Consider the following 27,111-nt stretch of genomic DNA (forward strand, 5'->3'; position numbering starts at 1 on the left):
CGTCAACCCTGTCACATATACTTTAGTGAAGAATCATGCTTGCTGTGTAGTGTAATACGAGTAGACAATGCCTCCAGACCTTTTTGCAAAGTATTCAGTGGTCTATCTTGTTCCTCCGGCAGGCAGTATTTTAGCTTGGAATTCCTTCTAAAGCACGTTTTTCATATGCAAGTGTCCTCCAAACATGATGCTTGAAAGGGCAATTGCTCAAAAAATTCACATGCAAATTGTGTTTTAAGTATTTATTTTTGTTGTTTTTTGATATGTAAAAATATCTGACCTTGTAAAGTAAAAGGCTTTCAGCTAGACCTCTAAATGTAGTTGAAACCCCAAGTTAAATCCCATAATGTAATACTGATGTTAGGCTAGACCACACAACATGGTCCATGTCAAATTCACATACATGGGGTCAAAGTTAAAAACTTGGACAAAGTCGTGGGCCAACCTAGTTGTTGGCCCCACATAGTCCTCCATACAGAATAATGGCCCCCACATAGTCCTCCATACAGTATAATGGGCCCCACATAGCCCGCTATCCAGTATAATGGGCTCCACATAGCCCTACATAAAGAATAATGGGCCTCACATAGCCCTCCATACAGAGTAATGGGCCCCACATAGCCCTCCATCCAGAATAATGGGCCCCACATAGCCCTCCCTACAGAATAATGGGCCCCCATATAGCCCTCCCTACAGAATGGCCCCACATAGCCCTCCATACAGAATAATAGACCCCACATAGCTCTCCATATAGAATAATAAACCCCACATAGTCCCCAATACAGAATGGGCCCCACATAGCCCTCCAAACAGAATATTGGGACCCACATAGCCCTCCATACAGAATGTGCCCCACATAATAATCCATACAGAATAATGGGCCCCACATAGCCCTCCATACAGAATAATGGACCCCATGTAGTCCTACACACAGAATAATGGGCCCCACATAGCCCTCCATACAGAATAATGTGCCCCACATAGCCCTCCATACAGAATAATGGACCCCATGTAGTCCTACACACAGAATAATAGGCCTCACATAGCCCTCCATACAGAATAATGTGCCCCACATAGTAATCCATACAGAATAAAGGGCGCCACATAGCCCTCCATACAGAATAACGGGCCCCACATAGCCCTCCATACAGAATAAAGGGCGCCTGGCATTGTGGGCCAAATAAATTCAGCCTGTTGGCTAAAGTGTGACATACAGTATGTGCCCTAAAGTAATAGATCCCTTGCCAGACTCCCAAAAACTGGGTTGTAACAAGTTTGGAGGTTCCTGGTGGCTGAGGGGTTCAACCTCTGGTCCAGCAAATGTATGAGTGGATTGGCTGTCGATCATGCGCTCCACCATTCGCTTCATTCTTAATGGACATGCCATACTCGAATGCTGTTGTCGCGGGCGGAGGAGGGGACGCTGCGCTCTCCCACTGCTCGGGTCCGGCTGCTGCTGCTGCTCGGTGGTGGCTCGAGCGGTGGGCCGGATCCCGGGGACTCGAGCGGCACTCCTCGCCCATGAGTGAAAGGGGGGTTGATTGTGGGGAGTTATTGTCAGTGACGCCACCCACGGTTGTGGTGATTTAGGGGACACCACCGCGCCAAAGATGGCGGCTTCTCAACTTTTCCGGCCGGACCCCTCCGGCGGTCACACAAGGCGCACTTCCACCAGTCGGTAGAACGGTAGGATCCTGTTCATGACGCCAAGTTGTCGCGGGCGGAGGAGGGGACGCTGTGCTCTCCCACTGCTCGGGTCCGGCTTGCTGCTGTGGCTGCTTGGTGGTGGCTCGAGCGGTGGGCCGGATCCCGGGGACTCGAGCGGCGCTCCTCGCCCGTGAGTGAAAAGGGGATTTTGATTGTGGGGGTTTTGATTATTGTCCGTGACGCCACCCACGGTTGTGGTGATATTGGTGACACCACCGCTCCTCTGGACGGGGATCCCGGGAGCGGTGACGGGGAGCAGCTGAGTTGTTAGTTCTCCCCTCCGTGGGTAGGGGGTTGGTTGTCCCGGGGCCCGGTGATGGGGTAGGGATGGAGGATGGCAGGCGGGTTGCGGGGCCTGGCAAGGTGCAGGGTCAGCGCTGTGCCGCACGGCACGGTGGTACTCACTCAGCCTGAGATGATGACACAGTTCTCGGTAAAACACACGGCTGGAAAGACGGGTCCCATGGACGGCTGCTGTTGCTTTTCCCCGGCAGGTTGACGGTGACTGCCTTTCACTGCACCTATGTACTTCTGACGGTTCCAATGGGTTCCCACCGGTAACCCGCTCCCCGGCTTGGATATGGGCCGGAGGAGCCCCTTTTTGCCCGCAGGCGCTGGCCCTGAGAAACTGTTGCCTTGGCGGTGGCGGTGTCTCTCTCACTGGGTTGGACTGTTGCCTTCTGTCGGGATTTGACTGTTTGGAAACCCAGGAGGTCCCCTTCACTAACGGATTTGGCAAATTCACGGCGACTCCTAGCCTTGCCGGGGTCCGAAAAGCCCCTGCCAATGGTGCTGGCTTCTCCTTGTGTACCGGTCCGGTACCACCGGGCCACCGCCCGTCCACGGTCCTTACGGCAACTCCGATAGGCCATTCCTGCAGACGGTCACCACCGTCTGCCAACCTTGCTGTCTCGCCCGGGCCACACACCCGGATGCTGTCAGTCAGTTGCTCTACTGCCACTTCACTTTACTCCTTCCACTTTCACTTCCCTAGCTTAACTGAACTCTTTTCCCGCCTCCAGGACTATGTACTCCTCGGTGGGCGGGACCAACCGCCTGGCCCACCCCCTGGTGTGGACATCAGCCCCTGGAGGAAGGCAACAAGGGTTTGTGTCTGGCTTAGATGTGCCTAACCGGGGTGTAGGGTGTGGTGGTGTAATTACCTGTGGCCCCTGGCTTGCCCAGGGCGTCACACTGTGGTATTGGGCATGCTCATAGAAAATGGATGGACTGGAGATGCGCATGAGCAACCACCGCTCCATGCACACAAGGCTCTTCAGGGTCCTTTGGATCGGTGGGGGTCTCAGCGGTTGGACCTCCATCAATTGGGGTGTTATCCCCTATCCAATGGCCGTGCCCAGGAGTGAATAGGTCTGTAGTGAGTGTCTAGAAAGAACATGGGTTACTGGGAGATTTCGCCTTTTTTCCGAAATTAGGGTTACCCGTCGTCTGTGAGAGTCTTGGCCATCGCGGGAGAGTTGGCACGTTTTGTCAGTGTTGCCTTCATTTTTGGTTCCTAGAATGGTTGTCCCACAATTTTGACCCTTCAGGAGTCCAAGAAAGCTGCATATTCCTGAATGCTGTAATTGTTATATCTGTCCTTGTGACAGATGATTGCATGCAAAGCATTTTTTAACAATTTGAAGGCCATATTACCACCCAAGGACTTCTCTTGATTCTGTAAGGGGTGCTTCACACACAGCGAGCTCGCTGCCGAGATCGCTGCTGAGTCACGCTTTTTGTGACGCAGCAGTGACCTCATTAGCGATCTCGCTGTGTGTGACAATGAGCAGCGATCTGGCCCCTGCTGCGAGATCGCTGCTCGTTACACACAGCCCTGGTTCGTTTTCTTCAAAGCCGCTCTCCTGCTGTGACACACAGATCGCTGTGTGTGACAGCAAGAGAGCGACAAATGAAGCGAGCAGGGAGCAGGAGCCGGCGTCTGACAGCTGAGGTAAGCTGTATCCAAGATAAACATCGGGTAACCAAGGTGGTTACCCGATATTTACCTTAGTTACCAGCCTCTGCAGCTCTCACGCTGCCAGTGCCGGCTCCGGCTCTCTGCACATGTAGCTGCTGTACACATCGGGTTAATTAACCCGATGTGTACAGCAGCTAGGAGAGCAAGGAGCCAGCGCTAAGCAGTGTGCGCGGCTCCCTGCTCTCTGCACATGTAGCTGCATTACACATCGGGTTAATTAACCCGATGTGTACTGTAGCTAGGAGAGCAAGGAGCCAGCGCTCAGTGTGCGCGGCTCCCTGCTCCCTGCTCACACTGGTAACTAATGTAAACATCGGGTAACCATACCCGATGTTTACCTTAGTTACCAGTCTCCGCAGCTTCCAGACGGCGGCTCCGTGCAAGCGCAGCGTCGCTTGCACGTCGCTGCTGGCTGGGGGCTGTTCACTGGTCGCTGGTGAGATCTGCCTGTTTAACAGCTCACCAGCGACCATGTAGCGATGCAGCAGCGATCCTGACCAGGTCAGATCGCTGGTCGGATCGCTGCTGCATCGCTAAGTGTGAAGGTACCCTAATTCCCTTAAAGTGACACAATAATATGCAGATATAAAGCTGGCAATCTCTTATCTAGGCGTGAATAGTAGGACAATGCTGCAGAGACAATGCCCATTCTTCACGGCTCCGCGTGCTAATGACCCTGAGCATTGTTCTGTATCTGAGCTGAGCTTTGTTCTTACTCTCGCATTGGGAGCAGAACAATACAGACTCCTCTTTATTCCAGGCATTTTGTTAATCTGCTCATTGCCCCAGTGACATCTACATTTGATTAGTCTTTTTGGAAAGTTTCCTCTTCTAAAAAAAACAGTTTTGAAAAAAAAAGTCCATGGCAAATATAAGGGTGCATTTACATTGGCCAATAATCGGGAAATGATAGCCCAATTATCGACCTGTGTATACAGTCTGCCAATCTTCTGACAAACGAGCAAAACACTTAATAAACCGGGTGTCGACTCCTCGCGAGCTGTGACAATGGACCTAGTGGTCGGCACCGATCGCCTCCTAGATGTCACTGACTGGCTTCTGAATTGTGCTCTTTGTTGAAGCCGTAGTTGTCGTACAGCCCTCAGGGATGAATATTCAGCGGCTGCTCTCCCCTCGCTGGTGATACATTATGCTGGTTTATACGTTCATTTTCACATCAAACCAGTCAGACACCGGTGGCAGAATATTCAGCGTTTCATCCAGCCTGGATCAAAACAGCTTTCATGCTCAAGTAGATTTGATTATCGCACGCTCAAAATTAAACTGGGCCAAATATTTTATTTACGGATTCAGAATGATTTTGTGTAGAAAAAAATGGCATGACTTCGTAAATGTGTGTGTGTGTGTGTGTGTGTGTGTGTGTGTGTATACAGTATGTATGTGTGTGTATGTATGTATGTATATCTATATATATATAATTGCCTTATTCTGTCTCTCTGTCTTGCTCCAAAATTCTGTCCTTACCGCGACAAGCTTCTCATTGGCCGCTCGCCTCGGCTCCGCCCCCCCCGCACGGATTGGCCACTCACCCAGGCTCCGCCCCCCATACGGATTGGCCTCTCGCCCCGCTCCCTCACGCACTGCATGCCCGCCCTGGCCCCGCCCCCCGCACGCATTCCCCAAACCGACACGGAGCCCCGACTCCCAGGTGAGTGCTGTACCCCCGGGAGCCCACACCAGCGTACGCCGGCAACCCAGCCGACACATACCCTCGCATTGCTGGGGTTGCTGGCGTACGCTGGTGTGGGCTCCCGTGCGATCGTGTGTATGCGATCAGATGTGTGCGTGTATGCGATCAGGTGTGTGCGTGTCGGCAGAAGGCAGAGGAGCACTGTGTGCAGCACAGCTGCTGGGACCGCCCACCGGAGGGTATAGGCAGAAGTAGGGTGTGAGTGTATGTGATCAGATGTGTGCGTGTATACTGTCTGATGTGTGACTGTGCAGCACGATGGGGGGTGCGGAGCATGGGGGATGGAGCACGATGTCACAAAAAAACAATCTCAGAATCGCCAGGATCTGTTGAAGCGTTCCAGAGTTATAATCTGTCAAAGTGACACTGGTCAGAATTGCAAAAAATGGCCCGGTCATTAGGGTGTTTTAGTGGCCGGGGGTGAAGGGGTTAAAACAATCTTTATTTTAATCTTCAATATTAATTTTTACCCAGGTGAACACCCGCACACACATCTGTTTAACGAAGGGGAGTAGGTTATTTCACAAGTGAATATCAAGGTCATAAGGGGATCAGTATGACAGCCCAGTATAATTACCTAAGACTGACCCCTACCTTTCGACGGAGGGTATGACACCCTAACTTGACCGGGCGCCCCTATTCCTCGTCGACTCACCCTCACTCACCCTTCACTTACCCTATCATTGTGCGGGTACTCACCTGGGCAAATTTTGATATTGAAGATTGAAATAAAGATTGGGTTTTAAAGGGATTTGTTTAGTTTACGGTAAAACAGATTTTTGACTATCCCAACGCTATTTGGATATTGGTTAGCCTAGTGTTCTTTCTTCCAAACAGTTCTACTTACCATGCTGGAGTTTGGAGTGTGACTGTTTGATTTTGTGGATAGGTGTCTTTTATACTGATAAGAAGTGCAAACAGGTGTCATTACTACAGGTAATGAGTGGAGGACAGAGGAGCCTCTTAAAGAAGTTACAGGTCTGTGAGAGCCAGATATCTTACATGTTTTTAGATGACTAAATATTTTTCACCGTAATTTGCAAAAAAAATCTTGCCAAATCAGACGCGGTGATTTTCTGGGATTTGTTTTCTCATTTTGTCTCTCATGGTTGTGGTCTACCTATCATGTCAATTACAGGCCGACCTCATCTTCTTAAGTGGGAGACTAGCACAATTGGTGGTCAACTAAATACTTTTTTTCCACTGTATACATATTTGTGCCTATGTGTGTATGTATTAAAATATATATATATATATATATATATATATATATATATATATATATATATATATATATATATATATATATATATATATATATATATATATATATATATATATAGTCAATAATTTTTCCCTCGCCATAATAAATAATATAAATATATACCGGTATTTATATTTTATAGTGAGGGAAACAGATGTTGAACAGGTCAACAATTTCCTAATTAAATATATACACACATAGATACATTTATGAAGACATGAATATAATACACACAAGCAATAAAATAATATGGCGGGGAAAATAAATGTTCACCATGTGAACAATTTCCTAAATATAATATAATATAATATATATACACACACACACACACATATACATATACACACACAATTTTTTATATATATATATATATATATATATATATATATATACATACACGCACACACATATACACACGCACGCACGCACACATATACATAAAATAATATGGTGGGGGAAATAAGTGTTGAACACGTCAACAGTTTCCTAAGTTAATATATTTCTAGAGATGCTATGGACATTAAATTCTCACCAGATCTCGGTAACAATCCATCCAATCCACACAGGCGGTGAAATCGAAACGGAAATGTTCATAAATTTAGTGATGTGTAATGGAATGACAGAGAAAAAATATTGAACACGCTTACTGATATTTATTTAATACTTTGCACAAAAGTGTTTGTTTTTTATGACTGCGTCAAGATGCCTCCTGTATGGAGAAACCAGTGGCATGTATTGTTCAGGTAGAATTTGGCCCTTTTTTCACATACACGCTTTTCTTGTGAGACATTCAGCAATTCATGTCAATGACACCGTTAGAAATGTATTTACTTGAAAATTGGTGACATGTTTATACTTATTGCATACTTTACCCTGTGTGTGTGTGTGTGTGTATGTATGTGTGTTGGCCCTTTTGCTTTCACTTTGCAGTCCAGCTCACCCCAAACCATCTCGATTGGGTTCAGGTCTGGTGACTGTGGAGACCAGGTCATCTGGCGTAGCACCCTATCACTCTCCTTCTTAGTCAAATAGCCCTTACACAGCCTGGAGGTGTGTTTGGGATCATTGTCCTGTTGAAAAATAAATGATGGTCCAACTAGATGCAAACCGGATGGAATAGCATGCCGCTGCAAGATGCTGTGGTAGCCATGCTGGTTCTGTATGCCTTCAATTTTGAATAAATCCCCAACAGTGTCACCAGTAAAGCCCCCCCACACCATCACACCTCCTCCTCCATGCTTCACGGTGGGAACCAGCCATGTAGAGTCCATCCGTTCACCTTTTCTACAAAGACACGGTGGTTGGATCAAAAGATCTCAAATTTGGACTCATCAGACCAAAGCACAGATTTCCACTGTTCTAATGTCCATTCCTTGTGTTCTTTAGCCCAAACAAGTCTCTTCTGCTTGTTGCCTGTCCTTAGCAGTGGTTTCCTAGCAGCTATTTTACCATGAAGGCTGCTGCACAAAGTATCCTCTTAACAGTTGTTCTAGAGATGAGAAGGTGTGTCCAAACCTAATGAGCGCGGGGACTAGTCCTCCTGGGCGTTTCTTCCCTTGCTAGTCTGCTCCATTAGCATGTTTGTACGCTCCTGTGGGTGTCCTAACATGCTAATTAATGTGCAACATCAGAGGATGATCTCACTCACCTCTCTCCTGCCATCGCCGCCCGACACTGGATTTCGGCTCATTGCGCATGACCCCAGAGTTTCGGTCATGCGCACTATGAAGTCAGGTGTATGCGTCCTGGCTTCAAACTGAAGTAGTGCGCATGACCAGAAGAGTTGGGATCATGCGCACTGAGCCGAAATCCAGCGTCAGGCGGCGATGGCAGGAGAGAGGTGAGTGAGATCATCCTCTAACGTTGCGTACGCCCACAAAGGTGTACTAACATGCTAGTGGAGCCGACTAGCAAGGGAAACTAACATCCCTCGCTCATTAGCATACGATAAAAGATCTTTAGAAATACTTTTTCTATAGATCTCTTTATCTATGCTAGTGTATACAGTTAGGCAGGGATTAGCAATATACACCCAGAACTGCTCGTGGTCCTGGGTGCATATTGCACCTGACAGGTTCCCTTTGACAGCTCTGGCTTTGCAGGAGCCAGAAGGATGGAGATGGATGGAAAACAATAGGTGGGAAGGTGTGCTGAGCTGCTCGGCCACACCAGGGTGCACCTGTGCTTGGTTTGAGCAGCCATTTTGTGCAGACAGACTCCCTTTAATCGTGTAATTTACATCAGTCACAAGATTAGTTGGCCCCTTAGTAAGTACTTTCTCATTCGACAAGTTTAACACTCCTTGAGTAAAAATGACATGCTCCAGTCTGTACGGTAAAGACATGGATTTGGTTGGAAAGAGGACTATGAAATTCAGATAACTTTGAAAGAAATCTCTGTGTTCCTGAGAAATAAGGAGAAAGTAATACATCACTGTTGCTATCTAAAGGGATTGTGGGTGAATGCAAAAGTTTTCTACTAACCACAAGAGAAAGTTCTGTCTGTAGCTACATAATGCAAATGGCGTGAAGTGAGAGCCGCTTATATGTTGAGTTGAGGTCTGGAGTCGTCTTTATTCGGAGATCTATTCTGCACAGGTGCTAAATAATGTCCTCAGCTTCCGGAGATGAATTGTAAGGCCAGAAAGTGAGCAATCAAGGTTAATTGTGTAATCAATGGTAGACTTGTCAGGTAGAGTGACAGCCAGATCATGCGCGAGCGCCTCCATTATATATACAGCTGTACATTGGTGTTTGCTAACAATAATGAAATATCCAAATTATAGAATATATCTGTCCAACTGAAGCCCTTCTCATCCATCGTTATCAGCATGAAATATTTTCTGGGAGGAAAGAGTGACTTTAATCCACGTTTACCAGTTGCGCACCAGATGTCAGTAACATTTGTTATCAATTTACTTGGGTCTTTGGTTGCTTGTTCGAAAGTAAATGCACAATTTAAAGGGAACCTGACAGGTGGATCGTATTGCCAGAACCCAGGGCAACATGCATCAGAGATCGCTGTGCATGTTTTACTCTCAAAAGCTTCGATGTTTGAGACCATAAACTTTTAAAAGCCGACCACAAATGAGATGATTAAGATGGCTAGTCCAAGAGGCAGGCCCCCTTCAACTTCTCCCTGTCCCGCTCCTGCAGACCGATGCTCTACACATAGTGGAAGACATGTCAGTCATGGGGGGCATGGTGGGAAGAAGCCGCCAGGAACCTGCCTCTTGGACTAGTCATACTAGACGCATCATCCCCTACCGGCTTGTAAAGGTAGGTTTCCCCCAAAATGTCACAGCATTTTACCTACCTGTCTGCAAGAACGGAGACGGTTCCTGATTCTTGCTGCCCATAAATTGTCTGTCAGATTCTTTTTAAAGGGTACAAAAATCTTTTTCTTGGCAAGGTCTCTAAACATAAGCTAATTAGATGATATTTTGTGTCTGGGATCTCCACCGATCAGGTGTAATCTGTGGCTATACCTGGAAGTAATCAGCCGCAGGTAGGGCAATGATGTAGTTAGTGGATTACTATGGAAATAAGTGGTTGAGCTATGTAATGCAAAGACATGTCGAGACCTCCAGATGGAGGACACTGTAGGGATCCTCTAGCTTGAAGAATTAATGGAAGTCCCTTTCCCATAGTATTTGGTAAAACATTAGACCCTCCGGTAAATGATGGTGCCCCCAAGCTCCATGACCTCTGATGTCCGGTGATGTCACGTGAACTTCCTGTTCACCTGATATCACCGAGGCGGTCCCAGTATCTGTGAGTGACTGACTGGTTTTGGGCGGCGTTTCACCGCTCACCACAGCCCAGCATCACTCCTGCTTGCGGTGCTCTGCAGTGAAGGAGAGAGCAGGGAGATGCTGGGCTGTGACGCTGGGCTGTAATGAGCAGTGAAATGCCGCCCATAGCCCAGTCACTCACGGAGACTAGGGCCGGCCGCGGTGGTGTCATGTCAACTGGAAATGTGACATCACCGGACATCAGGTCATGGAGCCCGGGCGGGAAATGTGATGGGAATGAGCGGGCTGCAATAGTGCTGCTCAGAGATACTATTGCCAACACAAGGTATTTGAGAGAAGTCTTGTTTCTCAACATTATAGCGATGTGGCCAGTAGTAATGATAACTAGTGATCCTCCCTTTTAAGACGTAGAATAATCCAACAGTTGTCATACATGTACAAAATTTGTAAGGTAGAGTTAACATGAAATATTACAAATATATAACCTCTATAAATACGCTCTCCTGACTAATGCCACCGGCTAGAAATCCAACTAGATATTAATATAGGTAAAAGACGTGAGTTTATATAGACTTGCAATAATGGACGTCTGGTGCACAAGACGAGGACATCCTTGCCGTGGCCGCAGCTTCTCGAATTGTTCCGCTGTATCTGCTTTATTAGCAGCTAGTTTTTCCACATCACATTAATAGCAGCCAGTTTTTCCACATCAATCCTGCTATAACCCGAGAAAACATCTACGCTCTTCTATTTTAATGCAATACATATACTAGTGGCTGAAAATACATTTAGGGTAATTTGAAAGATTAAATTACTCAAATTTTCCAGTTTACCACCAGTTATATCTCTTATTTGGGATATTACTTGGTCCCAAAATGTCCACACCTTTGGGGATGACCACCAAATATTGTAGAGCCCATCTAGGAGCAACCCCCAAAGAAACACATTGGTGAAATCAAAGAATTGTTGGAATGTAGCCTAACAAGTACAAAGTAGGCATGGGGTAAAGGTTTTTAAGAAGTTGCCATCGGGGTCACCTGCCAGCTACCTCTACTAAATGTTTTGCAACGTGACATTTCCATGGAGATGATGTATCGTTCATATCCACCTCACATTTCTGTATGAAAGGCCATTTAGGCCCCCTTAACGCTTTAGACAGCTGCCGGGCAAGTGATTGTTCTGCCGATCCTTAGGCTGGAAGCTATCGCCCAACTCTCGCATGAGAAAAGGTACAGTCACACTTAACGACGCTCCAGCGATCCCACCAGCAATCTGACCTGACAGGGATCGCTGGAGCGTCGCTTCATGGTCGCTGGTGAGCGGTCAATCAGGCAGATCTCCTCAGAGATCAGCCACCAGCGACCTGTTTAACGACGCTGTGCTTCGTAACCATAGTACACATCATGTTACTAAGCAAAGCGCTTTGCTTATAGTTACCCGATGTGTATCTTGGCTACGTGTGCAGGGAGCCGGCTTCTAGAAGCTGCGGACGCTGGTAACCAAAGTAAATATCGGGTAACCAAGCAAAGCCTTTGCTTGATTACCCGATGTGTACCTTGGCTACCAGCGTCCGCAGAAGCCGGCTCCCTGCTCTCTGCACATTTAGATCGTTGCGCTCTCACTGTCAAACACAGCGATGTGTGCTTCATAGCAGGAGAACGACAAAAAAATGGTCCAGGACATTCAGCAACAACCGGTGACCTCACAGCAGGGGCCAGGGCGTTGCTGGATGTCACACACAGCGACATCGCTAGCAAGATCGCTGTTGCGTCACAAAAAAACGTGACTCAGCAGCGATGACGCTAGTGATGTCGCTTAGTGAGACGTGGCCTAAAGAGCCGCATCCAGAAATGCCTGGCAGTGTCTTATCTCTTGGAGAACATGAGGATCAAAAGTCTGAAATTGGATATAATGGATCCTTATGTTCCCGACTTCATCTTTCTGGTGCCCTCATACACATTAGACTCTCGGCCGAACTCGTTGATATCGGTGGGTTTGGCTGATGTTAGCCTAATGTGTTTGGGGGGCTTAATGTCTTCCTGTTTTGGTTGATTCCTTTAATTCTACAGTTGTGCATTTGTGAAAATAGCCTTTATATGTAAAGGAACATGTATGTATGTATGTATGTATGTACAGTATGTATGTATTTCCAAACAACCAAAAAAGTAGAATATCTGATTTATTCTAGAAGGAGGTGACTAGTGTAGGGATTGTATGGGCAATGAACATAATTATTCAATCAATAAACCCCTTCGCGCACCCTGACGTAATTTTATGTCACTGCCAAGGTGCAAATGTTTCGAGTGGGCTCAGATGTAATACGGCCAGCATCAACTAGAGCAACCTCCAATCGCTGCTCTTAAAGCACTTAACAACCACTGTCCATCTCTGAATTGACATCTGAAACTTTATTTTTAGGTGATTTTTCTATTTGAAAATTTTGCAAATATTGTAGCAGCTTTACATTCTGTACTAGACCTTGAAAGGCTGTTGTCATTGACCTATTCAAAGACTGATCGTTAGTCATGAAGACGCACCTATAAACATTTACACGTGATTGTTTTTCGTCTATAGTCATCTCTTACTGCCAATTGATACAATGGATTTCTGAAATCTGGTATCTCTCATTTGTTCCTTCCTCCTTCCACCTACAACCTTGCTTACCTACCTTGCCCAGGCATTGTCATGATCCCACCAGGCTTTGTGTGTATGTAAAAAAGTTACCCCAACCATGTAGCGTAAATTTGAAGTTTCGATATCGTAACCTGATTGGCTGCTACTCTTATTTAAGTTTATATATGTCAGGAATTACCTTACATGTATTTTCTTGTTTCCTATTGTAGGAAGGAGGAGGTCACTCCATGCTAAAAACAAGCTAAACCTAATCAAGCAAGAAAAGAAAAGTGGCCCAGACCTAGCTTCTGCCACGATGAAAGATTCACCTGATGGTAAGACAGATGACCACGCTCTCAGCTTCTTGCAGCTAAACCTGTTTCTAAAGCTTTTTTTGTATTTTCACACTGCATGATGGAACTTATCTAATAACATTAAGGCCCTGTGCCCACAGGAGAAAGTAACTGCGGAATTTGTCGCGGAAAACCCGTGGATTTTCTAAATTTTCCAGTTAAATCCGCGGGTTTACGCAAGTACAGACACTCCCCATGTTATCCTATGGGATTTGAGGAGTGCTGTATCAATGCTGCAATATTTGCGGCTGCGGATGTCCCGCTGCCGCATGTAACGGCATGTCAATTATTCATGCGGAATTGTCTGCGGAATTCCCGCTCCTCCACTATGGAGATTCAGGGCGGAAATTCCGCACGAAATCCGCCCTGTTTCCGCAGGTTTACCGCAACAGCTCCGCAGATATACTGCAGCAGTGGGTAGCTACGGATTCCGGGGAGTTTCTGCGTGAACCTGCGGAAATACCCGCAGAAAAGACCGCAGGTATGATCTCCCATGGGCACATAGCCTAACTATTTTATAATCCAGAGCCGCATTCACAATTCTGCTGACTTTGGAGCCGAAATCTCCCAGCATTCCCCATTTGCGTGATATTTAATGTAGAGTGTAAGCTGGGTACGTTCCTCTCACCCTTCTTTGTAAGAGATGGTATTTACTGAAACGTCATATCGGGAGACCTGACAGATTCTCCTTTACGCATTCCTGACGTGTATTTTCCCCATTCTTCACAAGAATATTTAAAAAGCAAAGTTGACTCTTTTTTCAGTTATCCCTCCTAACCCGCCCAAAAAATAGAATTCAAAGCGCTCAAATGGTCATATCTAAAAATTTGCAATTACAAAAATACAACTGATCGCTCCTAAAACAAGACCTCACCGTTTTTTTAAGACCTACTTTATTCCTACGCTGATGGACTTCCAACTGCATAAGAATAAAGTAGGTCTTAAAAATGGTGACACATACCAAAATTTTATCTATTAGAAGATATTAGTAAAAAAAACTATATGAATTTGGTATTGTTGTAATTCTACTGACCTCGAACATATGGTTATCATGTTATTTTAGCTCCTTGGACATGTATTGTTTCCTATTTTTTTATGTATCCAAATGTCTGGTGATTTATTCTCTTATTTTATATATTACTTGATGGTGTTCTGTTGGCCTACAATTTAGAGATGGGAGGTTTGATTCTCAGGACTCGTCAGTTTGGCCAGGTCAGTAGTCTCTGGCCGCTAGACGGCTAGGCTGTGAATCTCCTTACTTTCCGCCAATCCTGGCTCTTCTTTTGATTAGTTGGGCTACAAACTCATCTGTGTATCTTGGCGCAATTATGACATCGCGTCAGCCTGACTAATCAAAAGCCGAGGCGGGAAAGTAAGAGATTCGCGAGCGTCCCATCCAGCGGCTGGAGACTTCTGACTTGGCCGATGTGTCGCGAACTAATCTGCCCTACTATCTTTTATTGTACTTTTATAATGGAGTTTCTCAAACAATCTCTCTTCTCTTTGCAGCTCCAAATGAAGAGGATGCAAAGCCACTAGGCTCTCCTGTCCTCTCTCTCGAACAGACAGCCGTGATCCAAGAAATGGTGAATCACAATCTCCTTGGAGATCGAATTTGCATCCCTACCACTGAACTACCTAAGTTAACAGACAGCGAGATCGCGGAGGATGTCTTCATTGAACAAGAGCCAATTGATGACTCGCAGAAAGAAAGTTCAGAGAGGGAGTCAATAAATCAGGAAGAAGAAAGTGCGGAGATGCTTGATGACCTCAGGAGTACATCTGATGAGACTCCTGAAGGTTCTCCGAAAAAGAAACCTATTAAAATCCCCAAACCTAAAGGGGATGTTAATGGGGATTTACCAGAGGCTTTTATGTTCCCATGCCAGCATTGTGAGAGGAAATTCACAACTAAACAAGGGTTAGAACGACACATGCATATTCATGTCTCTACAGTCAATCATGCATTCAAGTGTCGATACTGTGGAAAAGCTTTTGGAACGCAGATTAACCGCAGAAGACATGAAAGACGTCATGAATCCGGCCCTAAAAGGAAATCTCTAGTGTTGTCCACTTCTGCTGAATTCGGCCATGCTCACAAACACATAATAGATTCTCTCAAAGCAACGGATGAATACAGTAGTTCTCGAGCACAAAGTAAACTGACTGATTCTGATAGAGAAACTTCACATTCTGTCATCTCGGAGGAAAACGGTGAGTCGAGCAGAGAATTGCACCCTTGCAAGTACTGTAAGAAAGTATTTGGAACCCATACAAACATGCGACGACACCAGCGCAGAGTTCACGAACGCCACCTTATGCCAAAAGGAGTAAGACGAAAAGGGCACCTGCTCGAAGATCCACAACTTAAATCCGAGCAGTCTCCACCAGTGGAGAACATTTATGTAGCAAATACAGAAATTGAGGAAGATGGAGAAGCTGATGACGTCTATATTATGGATATCTCCAACAATATATCTGAGAATCTTACCTACTTTATTGATGGTAAATTGCCAACATGCAATGCAAGTAGCACATGTGAGGTCATAGAGGTAGAGACCAACACTGCTGATGTACTAGGAATTAATTGCTTGCTTACACCTATTAAGGTTGAAGTTGCTCAAAATGTAAGAACCCTTCAAACTGCTCCAGATACTCAAAATCCACATAGTGACTCTTCGGGCAGTGGAACCTTGGATCCTAAAAAGAGAAGAACAATTAGCCCTCCTTTACTATCCAAAATTAAAACAGAAGTGGAGCTTGAGCCAGTGACACCTTCCTGCTCCCTAAGTATTCCTTTAAGTGTTTCTGTAGGTGATAGTTTGCCCTTTACGAAAGAAAAAAGTGTTTATTTATCGTCAAAACTGAAGCAGTTACTTCAGATGCAAGAGAGCAATAAGTCTCAAATAAGTCCATCACTACTCGCCGAAATTCCAAAGTTGAGCCCGGCCGTGTCTTCCTTGACATCTAATCCGAACAGATTCAAAAGGCGAACCAGCTCTCCTCCGAGTTCCCCACAACTGAGCCCAGCTCCTAAAGAATACGTGAAGCAAGAAGTAAAAACTACCTGGAGTGAAGGACTTGGTCCAAAATTACCAAAGTTGGAAAGTCAAAGCAGCTCGCCTGTCTGGAGTTTATCTGGTCGAGAGGAAAGAGAGAACCTGAGCCCATGTGAAGACGCCAAGGTCAATAAAGACTGGACTTCTAACGTATCTTTTGGGAATATCTGCAACCAGCAGCCATTGGACTTATCCAGTGGCAGTGGAGGGAAACAAAAATGTGAGAGCAAGAGTCGATCACAGGTTCCTTGGGAGTCTGTACTTGATCTCAGCATAAGTAGGAAGCCCTTCAGTGACACGGAGGCAAAGGAATATAAAGGGAATATAATTGGTGTAAAGAAGAAGAAGCCTACAACTTGTATGTTAAAAAAGGTCCTGTTAAATGAATATGATGAATTAGAGGCTCCAGGGGAAAGTGTTTCACAGTCAGATTCTCTGGTGCTTTCCTGCAGACCAGATGAGCTCAGACTTGTTTCGGAACTCGATGTTGGCTCAAGTGTAGACATTTCTATTCCCATGGAAGATACTTCTCCATTAATTGATAGCACATGCACAGCAGTCTGCCAGTCCCCACCTGTACTAACACCGTCTGAAGGTCATTCGCCATCCCCCTGCCCTCCATTTTTAACAGACCCTACATTGCCACCGCCTCTTCTTACAACTCATGTTCCTTCACTCCCAGATTCGTCATGTAGTGTACCTCCCACTCCATCTTGCGCTTCACCCCTTTCTGCCAGCACACAGTCCCCACTTCCAGTTCTTTCTCGCACAGCATCTCCTTCCCCTTCCCTCACGACTGATGATCCTTCCGAGTGCACTTCCCCTGGTCCACCCACCCTTTCTTCTTCCTCGTCTTCTTCTACCACCTCATCATCATCATCATCCTCTTCCTCGTCGTCTTCGTCATCTTGTTCGTCTCCTCCACCCCTGTCTATAGTCTCTTCCGCTGTATCTCCATCTTTAAATTCAGAATCCTCTGCCCCTATATTTAAACAAGAGAAGCACGACGACGCGGCACCAGCTGAAGACTCTTCGCAAATGGGTCATCAAAATGACTCTGTTTGTGAAAGTTTTATCAAGTCCTTTGTGTGCAATGTTTGTGACTCTCCATTTGCATCGATTAAAGACCTTGCCAAACATCTGGTTGTGCATGCCGAGGAATGGCCTTTCAAATGTGAATTCTGTGTGCAACTCTTTAAAGATGTATCACATCTCTCAGAACATCGTTCTCTGCTTCATGGGGTGGGGAAGATCTTTGTATGCTCCATATGTAAAAAGGAGTTTGCTTTTCTGTGTAACTTACAACAACATCAGCAGGACCTTCATGCAGATAAGGAATACAGTCACAGGGAATTTGAAAGTGGGACACTTAGGCCGCAGAATTTTACTGACCCCAATAAGGCAAATTTAATCCAAAGTGAAAGAATAGATGAGGACCCCATGACGCCATCACCGGAGGATGATGGAGAATTAAATGATTCTTCTGAAGAACTTTATACAACCATTAAAATCATGGCAGCTGGAGAAAAATCTAAAGATCCAGATGTGCGTATGGGACTCAATCAGCACTATCCAAGCTTTAAGCCACCACCCTTTCAATACCACAACAAGCATCACATGGGTGTTGGGGCAACCGCTACCAATTTTACCACCCACAATATTCCTCAAACCTTCACTACTGCTATACGTTGCACTAAATGCGGAAAGGGTGTTGACAATATGCCCGAATTACACAAACATATCTTGGTATGTGCATCTGCCAGTGACAAAAAAAGATACACTCCGAAAAAAAATCCCATACCCTTGAAACAGATTGTTCAGCCTAAGAATGCGGTCGGGGTGGTAGTTTTGGAAGCAGCGGAAAAGAACTCATTTAGGCGGATGGGTCAACCTAAAAAACTGAACTTTACTATTGAAATCGGCAAAATGTCTTCGGGCAAGCTCAAATTAAGTGCAATAAAACGGAAAAACCAGCTTGTTCAGAAGGCAATTTTACAAAAGAACAGGAAGGCGAGACAAAGGTGTACGGACTCAGCGCCTCATTTTTGTCCCTATTGCAATCGAGAGTTCACCTATATTAAAAGCTTAAACAAACACGCTTCGTTCAGTTGTCCTAAAAAGCCAGCTTCTCCACCCACCAAAAAAACAAGTTCCAAACTATCAAAGAAGTCCTCTTCTGATAAGAAGAAAAAATCCAGCATCGTTCGACGAACAGCGGACGCCGAGATACAAATGCAAAGCACAGAGTTAAATTTGGGTAAAACTAGAGCAAGGAGTTTGGCACCGGCTCCTGTTCCACCACCACCTCCACCGCCACCCGTCAAATCTAAGCAGAATGTGAAATCTACTCTGCCAGTGAAGTCCAAAAAGCAGGCAATGCCTGTTGTCAGAAACTCGAGCCCTGTAAGACTACCAAAGGGTCAAATGGTCAACGAGGGAAAGAAAACCAAGAAAGCCACACTCCAAGTCCTACACCAGACATTTGGAAAAACACAAAGAAAACTCCACATGCGAATGCAGAAGAGCAAGTTACCAAACAAGCATCTAGCCAAGAAGAAAAAAAAGGACAAGTTCAGAGCAAAGTCCAGAGAGAGGATTAGTGGACCGCGAACAAGAAGCTCTGCAGACAATTCCGATAAGAGGGAAGATGGAAGGTAAATGTAAGTCTATAAGATGTCTTCTGATTCTTATCTTTTTAATTATTTATTCCCGACATTCCCCTGCCTTTTACTCATGTACAGCTGCGTTAGGATTCTTATTATGCTATCATTTTAAGTGAAATACTGATTTTAGTTCTGTACCATCAGAAAATGGCCAAGTTTTTAAAACCAGTCTGTTATTTCTTCTACCCCCTTAATGACCGCGGGCTGTAACGATACGTCCTAAGCTATATAGTTGTAATCACCAGTGGCTGCTGTGGGCAGCCGGCAGCGATTCCTGCACATGATTCCTGAACAGCTGACATGTGCGCTATAGGCCTGTCTACCCCTTAAATCATACTGTCAAAATGTGACAGAGCGATTTAAATGCCCGGCACGGTAAATCTTTACTCACCCGGCCCCATCGGTGGGGCTGTGACATGATCACTGTGAGACGATGGTTGGGATGGTAGCACAGGGTAATTTGATGACTCCTGTAGCTCACATGACTCACTTCCCGTTTCCCCCGGCCGAGTGCTGCCTGTAACAAGAGGTGAGTATTTCTGGTGATCAAAGCTTTGCAACTGTGATCAACAGAAATGAATGAGCGATCAGATTGCTGATCCTTATAGATCTCTAGGGGGACTAGTAAAATAAAAAAAAAAGTTTTAAAAAATTAGAAAAAAAAAAAATAAACCTAAAAGTTCAAATCATTTCCCATTCGCCCCATTGAAAATTAAAGGGATAAGAAATATACACAAATTTGGTATCGCCGCGTTCAGAAATGCCCGATCTATCAACATATAAAATCAATTTAATCTGATGAGTAATCGGCGTAGCAGCAAAAATTTTCCAAACACCAAAATTACTTTTTTGGTCGCCACAAAATGCAATAACAGGTGATCAAAACAGAGTATCTGCACAAAAATGGTACCATTAAAAATGTCAGCTCGAGACGCAAAAAAATAAGCCTTCACTGAGCCATAGATGAGAAAAACGAGAACGCGGGTTGCGGAATATGGTGCAAAAAGTGCGCCATTTTTTTAACCCGTTAGATAAAAGTTAAGCTAAACATGTTTGATGTCTACGAACTCGTACCAACTTGAGGCATCACACTGGCACATCAGTTTTACCATATAGTGAAAATGGTAAATAAAATATGGCAGAAACAATAATGCAATCGCACTTTTTTTTTTTTTGCAATTTTTCCTGCACTTTTTGCCATTTTCCAGCACACTGTGGTAAAACTAATGATTTCATTTAAAAGTATAACTCGTCCTGCAAAAAAACCCCAAAAAAAACGAAAAATGGAAAATCGGCCAGGGGTGAAGGAGTTAAATTTTTAGCTCCCCCCCCCCAATATCACAATCTGTGGGCTTCTAAAAAATGGCACCGATCTTCTCCCAGGGGTTGTTACCAGGTCACAGCTGGAGGCAGCCACAATGCAGGGGAGGCAGCCAGACACCGACCGCAGTCTATGCCCAGGGGCTGCCGTATTTGAGGTGTGTAAGTGTCTTGCTCAAACACTTACACACCAGCAAATTAAAATGGCACCCCCTAGTGGCTGCAAAAAAATTAAGTGGACTGGATAAATAAGTTTTTAGCTTTAAAGATAATTGATTATGGTATATAATCAATAATGCGCCTCCTGCATTATGGCTGCCTCCAGCTGTGACCAGGGCACGACCTCTGTCCTTCCAAGTCACCGCTGTGCGAGGAGATCAGCGCCATTTTTTAGAAGCACTCAACTAAGGTGAGAGATTCACTTCCTCCTGTCACCGCCCACAGTGCTCAGTGCAGTGCGTTGACAGAAGGGGGTGCCAGGATGCGGCAAATGCAGAGCGAAGGTCTGGGACAAGGAGAGTTTTGGTAGTTAGCGGTGACCTGTAGCCTACACAGCAGTGTTCGGAGCACCAGGGCTGTAGAGTCGGTAAGCCACAGTTGTGACTCCGACTCCTGGATTTTATCAGGTTCCGGCTCCGGCTCCGGCTCCGACTCCTTCATAAATGGCAAATTCATAACAACAAATTTACTGTTGTAAAATATTAACATCGTACTTATTCAGTTTCTCACCATCATATAAGTAATCAGACCACTTAGAGCAAAAACTACATTTATTAGAATACAATTAAATATAGCAAATAACTTTTATAAACTGTAAGTAAATATGCAATAAACACTTTTATGCAGTTAATAAGAAGAAATCTATAAATTTGTCCTCAGAAAAAGTATTGCCTCTGTCAGATCCTCCTTCATGGATGCCCTCAAATCTGATCTAATTATTTTGAGATCAGAGAACAACCTCTCTGCAGTAACTTGTGTTGGTGGCAAAGCAGTGACCACTCGGGCAACATCTCTGACAATGTCAGGATACAGAGGAATCGCTTGTTGCACTGTTATTTTTGATGAACGGTCAAATTTCTCAATTTCTTTTAGTGCACATGAAAAATTCTGCTGAAATGTACTGGCTGTGTTCCTTGATGGGGATGACTCTTCCATGCGGGAACGCTTTGCGCGGTCCTTGTGATCCAGATATTTTTCGAAATTAAATTCTTCATCAGTTGATGATGAGGGTGAAGATGTGGCAGGACGACCAAATTCTTCTTGTTCCTCCTGACTGTTCTGCAACCCTTTCATCCTCACTGCTATTTCAAACAGAGCTTCTTTTCCTTTACTTAGCTGTTGATCATCTAGAAGAATCCGATGCATTGGGTCTACATAAATAGCTGCCAAAAGAAATGTTATTTTGTAATAGTAGCTCCTCTCTCCATTTCATTGATGTAGCAATGCCACTTGCAATTAACCCTCCTCTTTGGGACAGGCGAAATATCAGGTTCTTCCACTCCTTTAAGAAAATACCTGGAGTTAAGTCCTCTGCTTCTAATTTTTTAGTCACTGTAAATGGGTGCTCTAGCAATTTTTCCAGCTCAGTCACCTGATTCCACTGACTTTCATTTAGCGTCAGTTGAGGGTTAGCCATGTCTACAAGAAAGGTTTTCAGTTCAACCAAGCGCTGAATCATTAAGTAAGTACTGCCCCATCGTGTGGCTCGATCAATAATTGCCCCTTTTCCAGCACGTCTCTTCAAAATTGAGTCAACTTTAGGGGTTCTGGCAACAGTAGCCAATTTTCTCACCTTGCCAATCAGTGCAGCAGCATGTCCTTCTTGCAGACTGTCTCTTATAGCCAGCTGTAGCGTATGCACAACACAGCGCATGTGATGAATGAAAGAACATATTGACACAGTTTCAACAAGATCATCCAAACTATCATGTTGCTGTTCATCTGAAGCAACTTCAGTTTGCTCCTCAGTTACAATACTGTGTTCCTCTATTTCAAACATTTGTGTGTGTATGGACCCAGAATGTTCTTCTAGCTGCTGGTCACCATCATTACTCTCCTACATTAGCTTAATAGTACTTATTATATTTGAAGCATTGTCCGTTATGACAGAAAGAACTTGCTCTTTTTTAAGTTCATAGTCTTGCAGAACCTTTTCCACCAAGACCTGGAGAAACTCACTGGTGTGATGAGCTTTGGTGTCTTTTACTGCCAATGTCTTGGTAACTATTTCATTTTTGTCACAAACAAATCGGACATTGATGGCAAAATAGTTCCCTCTGTGACGTGTGCAGGCATCCATTTTAAGAAACAGAAAGCGTTCCTTTAGAGTTTTTTTAAGTTCTTCCTTTTGTTTAAAAGCTTCTTCGATTACTAATTTTCTAATACTCTCTCTCTCCAGAGAAACACCAAGCTTGCGGGCCATTTCCCCATTCAGACACATAAAAGCTGGTCGTGAAAATAATGAAATAGGCACACTATCCTTTACAACAAGCTCTATGATCTGTTTTTTAAATGTATCTACTGTCATTGTCACAGTAACTTTGTCACTGACAAAATATCTTGCAACTGATGGCTGCAAAGTTCTCTGCTCCTTTGTTTGGCTGGAAGAGCTGGGCACTGGTTCTTTGGTTTGGGTGCAGTCTTTCTCATCCACTGCTTTCAGTACTTCTGGATGAAAGCGCTGTAAATGTCTCTTTAGATTAGAAGCTCTGGTAGGAACATTTTTATCTTTACCTGAATATGCACTCATCTTGGCTTCACAGCATTTGTTTTCGTCTGGATCACTTGTCATATACTGACAGACATAATGTTTTCTATCTTGAGTGATGGTGAAATGTTCAAATACAGCTGATTTAATGGGATGCTTCTTTGACACTCAGGTTTTTAATTCTGCATTCACAATCCAAATGACAATTGTTTTTCCTAAAAACAATTGTACAAAATTATTGCCAGGTCGTACAACTGATATAGTGGTCAGTAATACTGTTATTATTCCTCATGTACTCACAGTTAACTGATGCAAAGTTTGTTGAAAGGATAATACTTCTTACAGTCTTCCTCTTCTGAGTAGCAGGCAGCTGTGAGATGCTTGGAAGACGCACACCTAGTATGATCTAGTCTAGAGGAGGAGCTTTACTACTAAGAATTTGCAACACATTTTCACTTTCAGTTTCATACATTGTAAGTAGGGGGGTTGGGGCAGCATGAGGTTAACCAAGTATAAGATTAGATAAGGGCAGTGGAGAACAGTGACACACAAGAAGTAAAGCTGGGTTTACACACTGCAACATCGCAAACGACATCGCTCTAACGTCACCGGTTTTGTGACCAGCGACCTCCCCAGCGACATTGCAGTGTGTGAAACCTATCAGCGACCTGGCCCCTGCTGTGAAGTTGTAATCGCTACAAATCGTTCAGAACCATTCCTAGGTCCTTTGTTTCCCGCTGTGCAGCATGCATCGCTAGAAAGTTTCAGTGTGTAAAGGGGACTTTACAGCGACTCCGCGGCTCTGTCTGTGTAGCGTCCTGATTAGCGGTCACCTGTGAAGGATTCACTGGTGACCGCTAATCCCCCGAGTGACTGAAGTGTCCCCCCCTCTCTCATACTCACCGATCCCCGATCACCGGCGCTGCACGGCGTTCACACTGCTCCAGCGGCTTTTCCTTTTTTGAAAAAGCCGGCCGCCCATTAAACAATCTCGTATTCCCTGCTTTCCCCGCCCACCGGCGCCTATGATTGGTTACAGTGAGACACGCCCCCACGCTGAGTGACAGGTGTCACACTGCACCCAATCACAGCAGCCGATGGGCGGGTCTATACTGTGCATTGAAATAAATAATTAAATAATTAAAAAAAACTGCGTGCGGTCCCCCCCAATTTTAAAACCAGCCAGATAAAGCCATACGGCTGCAGGCTGGTATTCTCAGGATGGGGAGCCCCACGTTATGGGGAGCCCCCCAGCCTAACAATATCAGCCAACAGCCGCCCAGAATTGCAGCATACATTAGGTGCGGCAGTTCTGGGACTGTACCCGGCTCTTCCCGATTTGCCCTGGTGCGTTGGCAAATCGGGGTAATAAGGAGTTATTGGCAGCCCATAGCTGCCAATAAGTCCTAGATTAATCATGTCAGGCGTCTATGAGACACCCTCCATGATTAATCTGTAAATTACAGTAAATAAACACACACACCCGAAAAATCCTTTATTAGAAATAAAAAACACAAACACATTCCCTCATTACCAATTTATTACCCACAACAAAGCCCTCCATGTCTGGCGTAATCCACGGTCCTCCAGCGTCGCATCCAGCTCTGCTGCATGCAGGTGACAGGAGCAGCAGAAGACACAGCCGCTCCGGTCACCTCCACGCAGCTAATGAAGAGAACCGTGTGATCGGCTGAGCTGTCACTGAGGTTACCCGCGGCCACCGCTGCATCCACCGCTGGATCCAGGTAACCTCAGTGACAGCTCAGCCGATCACACGGCTGTCTTCATTAGCTGCGTGGAGGTGACAGGAGCGGCTGTGTCTTCTGCTGCTCCTGTCACCTGCATGCAGCAGAGCTGGACGCGACGCTGGAGGACCGTGGATTACGCCGGACATGGAGGGCTTTGTTGTGGGTAATAAATTGGTGAACCAGGGATTGTGTTTGTGTTTTTTATTTCTAATAAAGGTTTTTTCGGGTGTGTGTTTATTTACTGTAATTTACAGATTAATCATGGAGGGTGTCTCATAGACGCCTGACATGATTAATCTAGGACTTATTGGCAGCTATGGGCTGCTAATAACTCCTTATTACCCCGATTTGCCAACGCACCAGGGCAACTCGGGAAGAGCCGGGTACAGTCCCAGAACTGTCGCATCTAATGTATGCGGCAATTCTGGGCGGCTGCTGACTGATATTGTTAGGCTGGGGGGCTCCCCGTAACGTGGGGCTCCCCATCCTGAGAATACCAGCCTGCAGCCGTATGGCTTTATCTGGCTGGTATTAAAATAGGGGGGACCGCACGCCGGATTTTTTAATTATTTATTTATTTATTTATTTATTTCTTCATTGTTCCTTATGGGAGACCCAGACCATGGGTGTATAGCTTCTGCCTCCGGAGGACACACAAAGTACTACACTAAAAGTGTAGCTCCTCCCTCCGAGCATATACACCCCCTGGATGACAAATCTAACCAGTTTCAATGCTTTGTGTTCAGGAGGTCACACACACACATGCATTCTCTGATTTTTGATTTTTGATTTTTTGATTTCAAAGATTTGGAAGAAAAGCGGGTCCAGTCTGGACTCCCGGCATGTCCCTTCTCACCCCACTGTGTCGGCGGTGCTGTTAAGGTTGACTTTACAAGGCTGGAGCCTTCACATGCCGCGCTCCTTCACCATCCCCTGAGGCTCTGGCTTGAAGTGGGAGCCATCACGGTTCTCTCTGCTTTGCAGGAGACCGGTCTCCATCCGCAGCCCTGTCAGGATCCTGCCGGACGGAGCGTTCAACCCCCCCCCAGGGACATGGCCCTGCGTCTCATAAGCTAAGTATTGAGACGTTATTCAGGGGTCCCTTGTACATTTATTGAGGGGGGAGTGTGTTTGTTAACCTTGCTGTGATTTCCGGCCGGTTCTCTGGGTTTTTCCTGAGAACCGCGCCGAGGGTGCCTGCTCGTCGGCCGCATGTAAAAATCTAGGCCCCGGCTTCAGTTGCGGCCTAGTTTCGTTTTCAGTTCCCCTGCATGTCAGTCATGCAGGGGAACAGTGCGGCGCCGCCCACCGGCCGTTCAGCAGAGGGGAGGACACTCCTCTCTGAGGAGATGTTTCCCTCCCCTGTATCTCTCCTTGGCCCTCCGGTTCCCGCTCTTGGGCTAATCCCCGCCCCCCCTCCTCACTCCAGCGCCATTTTATCAGCGTTCTCACACTGATCGGCGCTGGCTGCTGCAGCTGCTGCATCCACTGGGGGTCCGAGCTGTGGAATCCGGAGGGCACACAAAAACCGGTGTGGTAAGCCACAACCTCTGGTTGTGGGCTTTATTATACACTCTCGGGGTCATTCTAAAGGAGTTTATACACTCTCGGGGTCATTCTAAAGGAGTGTATTCTTTACTGCAGAGCCTCCACCTCAGCAGCATGTCTGTCACTAGGAGCAAGGCTGCAAAGCTGTACTCTATATGCACTGCATGTCAGCTCATTCTGCCTGAACCGAGCACATATCCACATTGTGATGCCTGCTCTAACATGGTGGTGCCTGGAGCCTCCTCAGGGGTCCCTCCGGCTACTCCGGCCCCGGTGGCTGAACCCCCGGCTTGGGTAGCATCTTTTTCCAGAGCTATCTCCCAGTCTTTTGCCGACTCCATGGGACAGCTGTCCCAGACTCTGCTGACCATGCATCAGCCCCCTTCTCAGGGCGCCTCTGCCGCTCCGACTCGCTCTGCAGAGCTAACAGAGCATGTTTTAGGACCCCGTCCTCCTAAACGGAGACGCAGGGACTCTTCTCCTTCCTCGTCCCACGGCTCTGATTCACAAGCTGAATTGCAGGGCGAGGAGGATACTTTTACTGTGGGCTCAGACGCTACCTCTATGTACCCCATTGATTTATCTGAGGGTGATGCGGATGTTAGTGACTTGATTGCATCCATTAACTCCGTTCTGAACCTCAATCCACCAGCGTCAGAGGAACAAGCCTCTCTGGTAGAAAA

The 27,111-nt window shown here is 45.7% G+C and overlaps 1 protein-coding gene across 5 annotated transcripts in view; it reads left to right on the forward strand.

Moving 5' to 3' along the window:
- Nucleotides 1-27,111, forward strand: part of PRDM2 (PR/SET domain 2) — a 164,737-nt gene that overhangs the window by 117,001 nt on the left and 20,625 nt on the right. For 4 of the 5 annotated variants that reach the window (XM_075328994.1, XM_075328996.1, XM_075328998.1 and 1 more), the window contains 2 exons: nucleotides 13,261-13,365; nucleotides 14,893-19,096. In XM_075328994.1, coding sequence (XP_075185109.1) covers nucleotides 13,261-13,365; nucleotides 14,893-19,096 — 4,309 coding nt within the window. Of the gene's footprint in view, nucleotides 1-13,260; nucleotides 13,366-14,892; nucleotides 19,103-27,111 lie in introns of all 5 variants that reach the window. The other variant, XM_075328995.1, reaches the window with a different exon arrangement.

The sequence above is a fragment of the Anomaloglossus baeobatrachus genome, chromosome 11 (genome assembly GCF_048569485.1).
Source record: "Anomaloglossus baeobatrachus isolate aAnoBae1 chromosome 11, aAnoBae1.hap1, whole genome shotgun sequence".
In the NCBI taxonomy this organism is placed as follows: Eukaryota; Metazoa; Chordata; class Amphibia; order Anura; family Aromobatidae; genus Anomaloglossus; species Anomaloglossus baeobatrachus.